The sequence below is a fragment of the Gobio gobio genome, assembly GCF_949357685.1.
Source record: "Gobio gobio genome assembly, chromosome: 2".
In the NCBI taxonomy this organism is placed as follows: domain Eukaryota; kingdom Metazoa; phylum Chordata; class Actinopteri; order Cypriniformes; family Gobionidae; genus Gobio; species Gobio gobio.
The window spans coordinates 3,004,137-3,013,918 of NC_137098.1; the positions used below are offsets into that span (position 1 = coordinate 3,004,137).

A 9,782-nucleotide genomic window follows, 5' to 3' on the forward strand; every position below is an offset into this window, starting at 1 on the left:
GACTGATGTGAAAACATTTTTTTGCCCTAATCTCTAATATTTCCCCCTTTTCTAAAGTACACCTGGATTGAAACCTCTCAATATGAATAAGTATTTGACTTTCTGTGTGGTTGTCAGTAAAACTGCACCGAAGTGGGAATAAAAGGTCCAAAGTAAGCCAAGTTTTGCACACTTTCAGCTTCAGGCATGCCCGTTCCCTCGGGGGGGCATTGAGTCGAGTGTGTATTGTGACAGCGCGCTGTGGTATCTTGTGCCGCTAACACACCCAAGGTTGTGTGCTTGCCCTACTTTGCAATGAAAGAACATGCAATGGAGCCGTTCAGAAGAAAGAAATAAGCCCAAATCCATTCTAGCTGAAATAAGAAGAATAGTGTATGCATGCAGGTGAGACCAGCTGAAGTGAAGACCACATGGAGAGCTGGAGAAATGTGTCTGACCGCATGCGTGAGTCTGAGACGTTTTCTGCACGTCGAAACTCTTCCTGCGAGCCCCACATGACATAAGAAACCACATGTTCAAACAATATCCTGTCAGCAGACTAGCTCTTTACCTGTTTATGAAACACCAGGAATCCAGCCAGTAGCATTTCACAAGCTTTACTGCTTTTACAGTCAGGGGCGAAATGTTAAATATAGAAACCAGAGGCTTTTCACACTATACGCTCAACCCTGTGCTAATGTTAACGTCTCTTTTAGCACAGCTTTAACTCGAAGGTGAAACGCCTGTTTAGCAAGACATCCACATCTAAAGTAAACGACGCTTGGCTAATTAAACACCGTTTAGTTTTAGCACCCGAGAGAAAACAGCCAGTGAAATAAACAGAAAAAGGCGAGTTTCCTTCTTCTGTTGAACACAAAAGAAGATATTTTAAGGAATGTTGGGAATTAGACCCCATTGACTTCCATAGTAGGAAAAACAAAAACCCATGGAAGTCAATGGGGACCAACAACTGTTTGGTTTCCAACATTCTTCGAAACATCTTCTTTTGTGTTCAACATAATAAAGATACACATAAGAATGAGAAAAATGTTATTTTGTGGGTGAACTATCCCTTTAAGCTGCTTTTCCAAGTGTAAAACTCTAGAGTAGGATTTGATTTATCCATTGGGAATTGATCAGGGTTTTCCAAAAGCATTGCAAGCTTAAAAACTGGAATACTTTCGTCTTGATTTGCAGTCTGGACGAGTTAACGCAAGTTGCTAAAAGTCCAAACGATTTTAGGTCGTCTGTGTTGAGAGATTTCACAAAAAACTGTGTTCAAATGGGCACAAACGCTGTTTTTCTAGCTTCAGATTATGATTCCATCCAGTCGGAGGAGATCTAACATGTTTGATATTTTCAGCCAATTTCAGAAATGGAGCCAATGATCTATGTCTCATTTGAGATTCATACGGGCTAATACAGATATAGGGCTGCCATTGAACCAATGGACACCCCAATAAGAGCCAATGGACACCCTAATAGGAGCCAATGGACACCCCAATAGGAGCCAATGGACACCCCAATAATAGACACCCCAATAAGAGCCAATGGACACCCCAATAAGAGCCAATGGACACCCTAATAAGAGCCAATGGACACCCCAATAAGAGCCAATGGACACCCCAATAAGAGCCAATGGACACCCCAATAGGAGCCAATGGACACCCCAATAAGAGCCAATGGACACCCCAATAAGAGCCAATGGACACCCCAATAAGAGCCAATGGACACCCCAATAAGAGCCAATGGACACCCCAATAAGAGCCAATGGACACCCCAATAGGAGCCAATGGACACCCCAATAAGAGCCAATGGACACCCCAATAAGAGCCAATGGACACCCCAATAAGAGCCAATGGACACCCCAATAAGAGCCAATGGACACCCCAATAGGAGCCAATGGACACCCCAATAAGAGCCAATGGACACCCCAATAAGAGCCAATGGACACCCCAATAGGAGCCAATGGACACCCCAATAAGAGCCAATGGACACCCCAATAAGAGCCAATGGACACCCCAATAGGAGCCAATGGACACCCCAATAGGAGCCAATGGACACCCCAATAAGAGCCAATGGACACCCCAATAAGAGCCAATGGACACCCCAATAAGAGCCAATGGACACCCCAATAGGAGCCAATGGACACCCCAATAGGAGCCAATGGACAACCCAATAAGAGCCAATGGACACCCCAATAGGAGCCAATGGACACCCCAATAGGAGCCAATGGACAACCCAATAAGAGCCAATGGACACCCCAATAAGAGCCAATGGACACCCCAATAGGAGCCAATGGACACCCTAATAAGAGCCAATGGACACCCCAATAAGAGCCAATGGACACCCCAATAGGAGCCAATGGACACCCCAATAGGAGCCAATGGACACCCCAATAGGAGCCAATGGACACCCCAATAGGAGCCAATGGACACCCCAATAGGAGCCAATGGACACCCTAATAAGAGCCAATGGACACCCCAATAAGAGCCAATGGACACCCTAATAAGAGCCAATGGACACCCCAATAAGAGCCAATGGACACCCCAATAAGAGCCAATGGACACCCCAATAGGAGCCAATGGACACCCCAATAGGAGCCAATGGACACCCTAATAAGAGCCAATGGACACCCCAATAAGAGCCAATGGACACCCTAATAAGAGCCAATGGACACCCCAATAAGAGCCAATGGACACCCCAATAAGAGCCAATGGACACCCCAATAGGAGCCAATGGACACCCCAATAGGAGCCAATGGACACCCCAATAAGAGCCAATGGACACCCCAATAAGAGCCAATGGACACCCCAATAGGAGCCAATGGACACCCCAATAGGAGCCAATGGACACCCCAATAAGAGCCAATGGACACCCCAATAAGAGCCAATGGACACCCCAATAAGAGCCAATGGACACCCCAATAGGAGCCAATGGACACCCCAATAAGAGCCAATGGACACCCCAATAAGAGCCAATGGACACCCCCATTTAAGGCCTATATTGTGCCCCACAATGAGCAAGTAAAACAGGTTGCAAGCTGTCCTTTGCCATTTGTTGCCATAAACATTGTAAACCAGGAACTAAGAGTGTTAGCCCAGGTTTTACACATGTACAGTGTGTGAAATGGCGAGATTAATTAGCAACCCAGTAAGAACTATGACCCCAGGTTAACAATTTCAAGTGTGAAAAGCCCATAATTGAACTCTCTGTGGGAGGTGAGGTTTAAAAACTACACAAGCGTGAAAGTATTTGTGCTGGGTGAATTATGCAGAGAAAGGAGACAGTGAAAACAGGTCTGAGAAGGAGAGAAACAGCTGTGAGCTGCAATGCGCAGCAGGAATGCATGAGGCATCTCTGAGTAAGTGTAGGCCAAGAGGAAATGCACAGCGCGGGCGTGTCTGATAAACAAACACCTGAACGAAAAACACCTGAGCGAGGAGCGTTCAGCCAGCGGGACACATTCAACCAATGCAGTGGAACTCCTGGGATTCCAGATGTGACATACACACTAGGGTGACCACCATCAAACAAACCACATGTGGGACGATTACTAAGTTTATGTGGGACATGTTACCGACAATAAAACATAACCTGAAACGGTTATATAATGTCTATCTAACTTAATAAAAAAATGTGTATTCTACATTTCAGCTAATTTGTTCTTTAGTCCCTTCCAGAAAACACCATTGCAATGGAACATAACATGTCTTTATTTTGCATTTTGTCATTTAAAAGGTCCTGTTCTTCGTGATCCCATTTTTCAAACTTTAGTTAGTGTGTAATGTTGCTGTTAGAGCATTTATAATACCTGTAAAATTATAAAGCTCAAAGTTCAATGCCAAGCGAGATATTTTATTTAACAGAAGTTCCCTTTCAAAGCCTACAGCGAACGGCCGGTTTGTTCTACATCCTGGTATTTCCTGCTTTAATGACGTCAGTAGAGCAGTTTGTCGACTAACCTCCGCCCACAAGAACACGCGAAAAAGGGGGCGTGGTCTTGTTGCTCCCGCGTGGAGAATAGGAAGTGTTGCGTTCGGTTGCGTTCGTATAGTTTGTTTGTCGCCATGTCGTCGAGACGCTGTTATTTTCATCCCGGAGTCAAGTCACCTTTGTTTGGCTTTCCCAGGGCCGCTGCACTTAGAGATCATTGAGCGCATGCATCCCCGTTATGGTGAGAGGCGCGACCTTTCCGGTAACGTGCGCTCTGCGCGCCCTAAGCTGCTGTCCAATCACAACACGGGAACCGCTGGCCCAATCAGAACTCGTTACGTGTTTCTGAAGGAGGGACTTCATAGAACAGGGAAATCTTTCTAGCCGTTTTGAGGACAGTGAAAACAGCAGTATACAGATAAGTAAATTGTGTGAAAAATACTGTGTTTTTTTACACGCGAAACATGAACACATGTTATATTGCACACTGTAAACACAATCAAAGCTTCAAAAAAACACGAAAAACTGGACCTTTAAATTCAACATCACTGAGCCCAAAGGCAGCAGGCATCATGTAGAGAACTACTTTTGAAACAGTTCTGACCAAGTCCAACTAAAATCCAACAAAATAAATAATGAACAAATAAAATATAAAACAACATGAAATTACTTAAAGGGTTAGTTCACCCAAAAATGTAAATTGTGTCATTAATGACTGAGCCTCATGTGGTTGGACACCCGTCAGACCTCCGTTCATCTTCAGACACAAATGAAGATATTTTAGTGTAAAGCTGATGCTGAGAAAGGCCTCCATTGGCTCAACTTTACACTCTCAAGACCCTTAAAAGACACTAAAGACTAAAGTTACAAAGTCCATCTCACTACAGCGGCTCTACAATAACTTTATGAAGACGAGAATAGTTTTTGTGAGCAAAAAAACCCTAAATAACGACTTATATAGTGATGACGATTTCAAAACACGGCCTCATGAAGCTTCGAAGCGTTATGAGTCAGTGAGTCGATTCAGCGGTTCAGAGCGTTATGATTCAGTGAGTCGATTCAGCGGTTCAGAGCGTTATGATTCAGTGAGTCGATTCAGCGGTTTGAATCGCCAATTTTCAGCAGTTTGGCGGTTTGACACGCAATCCGAATCATGAATCGACTCACTGATTCATAACGCTTCGAAGCTTCATGATGCCGTGTTTTGAAATCGTCATCACTAAGTCGTTATTTAGGGTTTTTTTGCGCACAAAAACTATTCTCGTCTTCATAAAGTTATTGTAGAGCCGCTGTAGTGAGATGGACTTTGTAACTTTAGTCTTTAGTGTCTTTTAAGGGTCTTGAGAGTGTAAAGTTGAGCCAATGGAGGCCTTTCAGAGCATCAGATTTACACTAAAATATCTTCATTTGTGTCTGAAGATGAACGGAGGTCTGACGGGTGTCCAACCACATGAGGCTCAGTCATTAATGACACAATTTACATTTTTGGCTGAACTAACCCTTTAATTGACAGTCTGCTTTTACATAGACTGCAAAACACTCTTTCACTATCCCCTTCTAATGGCCTCACCCAGATATCTGTCCTAGCCCAGTCTTTACTAAAAGAAAATGTTCTCTCTTTTTATTGCCGTTATGCCGACTTGTAAAATTTTTATTTACCGAATTATCCATTTGTTCTGTGACAGGGAACACATGGAATGAATCACCGCTCCACATTTTGATTGACAGCCGTCACAACCAACTAGTGACTGTGCTCCTTTCTTTTCAACCACTGGGTTTAAAAACAGCTGTTGTATTTGTGTAAGGCGGGATGTTACTATACAAAGCTATTAAATATAGGTGAAAATGTATGCCGCAAAAAGAAAAAAAAGTGCTTCCTTAAAAAAAGCTAAATAATGCATGCATGTTTTCTTAATATGATCATTAAAAACCAACAGACTAATGAACATTGTTCATTGGCTAATGATGACATTTTCTCAATATGCGACGTGCGGGACAAGGGGTGAAAATGCTGTGCGGTACAACGCAAAGCGGGACGGGTGGTCACCCTAATACACACAACAATTGGTGGAAATAATAACACATTCATTTCCATCAAGAGGTGCATCAATTATCAGTCAAGATCTTGTGTTGACTCCTCCAGCTCAACCCAAAGACTTTCACTGAATTTAATGTCTGAAAATGATCCTTTATTCTTACACAGTTTGAGCCGGATGAATCTTGACATCCTGAATTATGGCCATGATGTGTTTTCCTACATGGTTGTTTAAGAAATAAAAAGCTACACACTCCATCAATTAGGGTTAGAATTACTGTTGCCAAACATATAACATGCTAGAAACATAAAAATCACTGCAATGATGATCCAATCATTGACCGCTAAGCATGGTGTATATACTATAACCACAATAGGAACCATTGGACAACCCCAATCGGAATGACCCCTAGGCAGTAGACAATGTGAATTATATATATATATATTAGGGCTGTCAAAAGATTAATTGCGATTAATCGCATCCAAAATAAAAGTTTGTGTTTACATAATATATGTGTGTGTACTCTGTTAATTATTATTTATATATAAATACACACACAAGCATTTATATATTTAAGAAAAAAATATTATTTTTTATATATAAAACATTTATATTTATATATATTATAGATTATATAAATGTATATACAGTATATACATGCAAATATTTCTTAAATATATACATTCTTGTGTGTGTATTTATATATAAATAATAATTAACAGAGTACACACACATATATTATGTAAACACAAACTTTTATTTTGGATGCGATTAATCGCGATTAATCTTTTGACAGCCCTATATACATACACACAAACTGATGTTCTTCACAGATAATGGCTAAAATGTATATATTAGTGCTAATTGATTAATCGCGATTAATTGCATCCATCATAAAAGTTTGTGTTTACATAATGTGTGTTGGTGTGTATACTATACACTACACTCTAAAAAAAAAGGTTCTATATGGCACCAAAAATGGTTCTTGGCTCGTAATCATAGGGGAACCTTTTTTAGTGCTATATAGCACCAATTTTGGCTCTTCAGATGTTCTTCGCCAGTTCTTTGACTAAGGTGCAATATAGCACCTCTGAAGAACCACTGAAGAACCGCTGAAGCACCAAATTTGGTGCTATATAGCACTAAAAAAGGTTCCCCTATGATTACGAACCTTTTTTGTGCCATATAGAACCTTTTTTTTGTGTGTAAATACATACACACGCACATTTTAGCCATAACCCGTTATTTTGGACCTAACAAATACGATTTAAGATATGTTTAAGTTCATTAAAAGTGTAAGAAATGATTCAAAAGTTTCGTGGAGACACGTGACATTTCTGGAGCCAATGTTAAATCATCTTGTTTGTTTGTTTACAATTGTATAAACGTTTGAAATATATGAAACCAACATTTTTTTAAGAACACGGCATTAGAGTTTTAAAGCCGATTTCTACTTTTCCATCTTGTTGTTGACGCTCAATACTTGCAGCACTTGTTGGAAATCAAACGTCATTGAGTATTTAATAAAAACAAGAGTAGTTTTGACTGTATATACACATGTTGAGCTCTTACCTGCCAGTAAGAAGATGGGCAGCAGACAGCAGTAGAGCAATCCGCACACCACCTGAAGCTCCATACTTCCACTCACATTCCTCCCACGACACAAATCCACATCTCCCAGATCCGTGGAAAACAAAGATACATGGCTCTCGGTTTTCTATACCAATTTATTGACATTAAAATGTCGCGTCTAATCGATTAAACGACTAAAACTGTAGACCTTCGAAACTATTAAAACATCACCAACAGCCAACGCGTTCCGTGAAGCGTTCCTAAACACACAACTGAACGAATGATGTCTTAACGCGATACATAAACCCAAAACGCGGCTTTATGAGAGTCGATTATTCATTGTACATCTTCATGGAAAATGTGATTCACCGCCTCGGCGTTTGTTAAACTTTCTTCTGTCTTTCTTCCGCTGTGAACCCAATCAGCTCCGACTTCTCCAGAATATGTCCACAAACTAGTTATTCAGTGTCACAGAAGTCCAAAGGAGAGTTTAGTCCGAGCCGCGTCCCAACAGTTAGTAAAGTAAAGTAACTCCCACTCTCTGACGATAGATAACTTGTGCCAAACGAGTCACGTCACTCTCAGCTGAGAAATCCGACGCGCGCGAGCTCCAGTCACCCGCGGAATTACGGCTTCCACTCCCAAACTGAGGAAAACCAGTTACTGACTTTTGTGTTATTCCTTACATTTGGGAATGGGAATACTTACCAGATCTTTAAATCAATGCGATGTTTCAACCCATGTTTGGGTCAAATATGAACAAAACCGACCGTTGGTTTAAACTTTTAACCGTCGGTTTACATTTTTAACCGTTGGTTTAAATTTTTAAATTTAAACGAATTTAAACCCAACGGTTGGTTTTGTCCACATTTGACCCAAACATGGATTGAAACAACCCAGCATTCTTTTCCAGACATGACAAGAGTCGTGATTACTGAAATAAATAAACTATAACTTGTGTTCATTCTATAAACGCCCCGAAAACACCATAAATTCATGCTGTGTTTCATAAAATGATATGATGTGGTGTGGTAACGTCTGAGCATGTGCAGTAGTGTAACGTGCACGTGCCTTAAATGTGACCGTTATTTGTTTCGCGCGTGTCAGTTCAGTGCAATGAAACTTTGGTTATGCTGGTGTTATTTATTGACAAATTGTTTCAACAAATGAACTAATTGTTTAATCTGGTTTACCCATGGTGTGTGTGTATAACAGGCATGGCAACCCGATGTGTTGGCTCCATCTTGTGGTGACTTTAGGTAACGGATCACAGGCGAAATCTTTCAATAATTATAACGGGCAGTCTTGTTTTGCATTGTAAAGTGTTAAATCACGTGGAAAAAATACACCTAAATTTGTGTTGTTTAACACGTTTTTGTTCTTTCAGTTATTTTGGTTTTGGCTTTTCGATCATAACTCTAATAACCAGTATAGCTACTAAAGCCACTCTTTTTCGTGTATCAAGAATTTCCCGCTGAAAGTAATTTAAAAAACCGTGATTCGTTATAGATGAATAGCTGTTCAATCTAAACGGTCAGTCACACTCTCTGTTAAATGCTTTACAGTGTGTTCTCACTTAAAATGATTGATTTATCTTAAGAACTGTACATTTACAACACAATAGAGGAACATAATCCCATTAATTCCAAGACCCGACCACCAAAATGAATGCTAAACGTGGAAAAACTGCAATATCATTTTAGATCAAAATAACACAAGGAGTCAAATCAAACTGAATGTGTGTTTATTATTTAATGGTGATTAGTATTATTTATGCTGACAGACCAGGGGTTTTGAATCTTTGAGATGCCACGGCCCCCAAATATGATCATCCCTGTGTGAGGGATGTTTTTATAAACACTCAATTTATACACACATAAAAAATAATATTATGAATCTAAAATTAGTTTCAGTTACATTTTTATATATTTTGTTATACTGAGTGTAGTTTTAATCTAATTTGTATTCAATTATATTAATCATTTTTGTATTTTATTTATTTTAATCTAATTTAATAGATGAATAAATAACTAATATAAATAATCAAAATGTATGTATTTGTTTATGTATAATGTATTGCTTTAGTCTAGATTTATTTAAATAACATTTTTATTTTTGATTTATTTATGTTTTCTAGACTTTTCCACAGACCCCAGTTTGAAACCCCCTCGAGTTATGCAAATCTGCTGTTTGATCAGTGGGTGCGGGGGCGTGGTTAAAAGCCACGCTCTGCCTACATAAGTCACGTGATCCGATTTC

General features: G+C 40.1%; 1 protein-coding gene across 1 annotated transcript in view; it reads right to left on the minus strand.

Moving 5' to 3' along the window:
• Window positions 1-8,003, minus strand: part of piezo1 (piezo type mechanosensitive ion channel component 1 (Er blood group)) — a 213,562-nt gene extending 205,559 nt beyond the window's left edge. Inside the window, exon 1 of the mRNA XM_079838599.1 lies at window positions 7,524-8,003. Coding sequence (XP_079694725.1) covers window positions 7,524-7,587 — 64 coding nt within the window. The 5' untranslated portion in view covers window positions 7,588-8,003. The remainder of the gene's footprint in view (window positions 1-7,523) is intronic.
• Window positions 8,004-9,782: the final 1,779 nt, after the last annotated feature.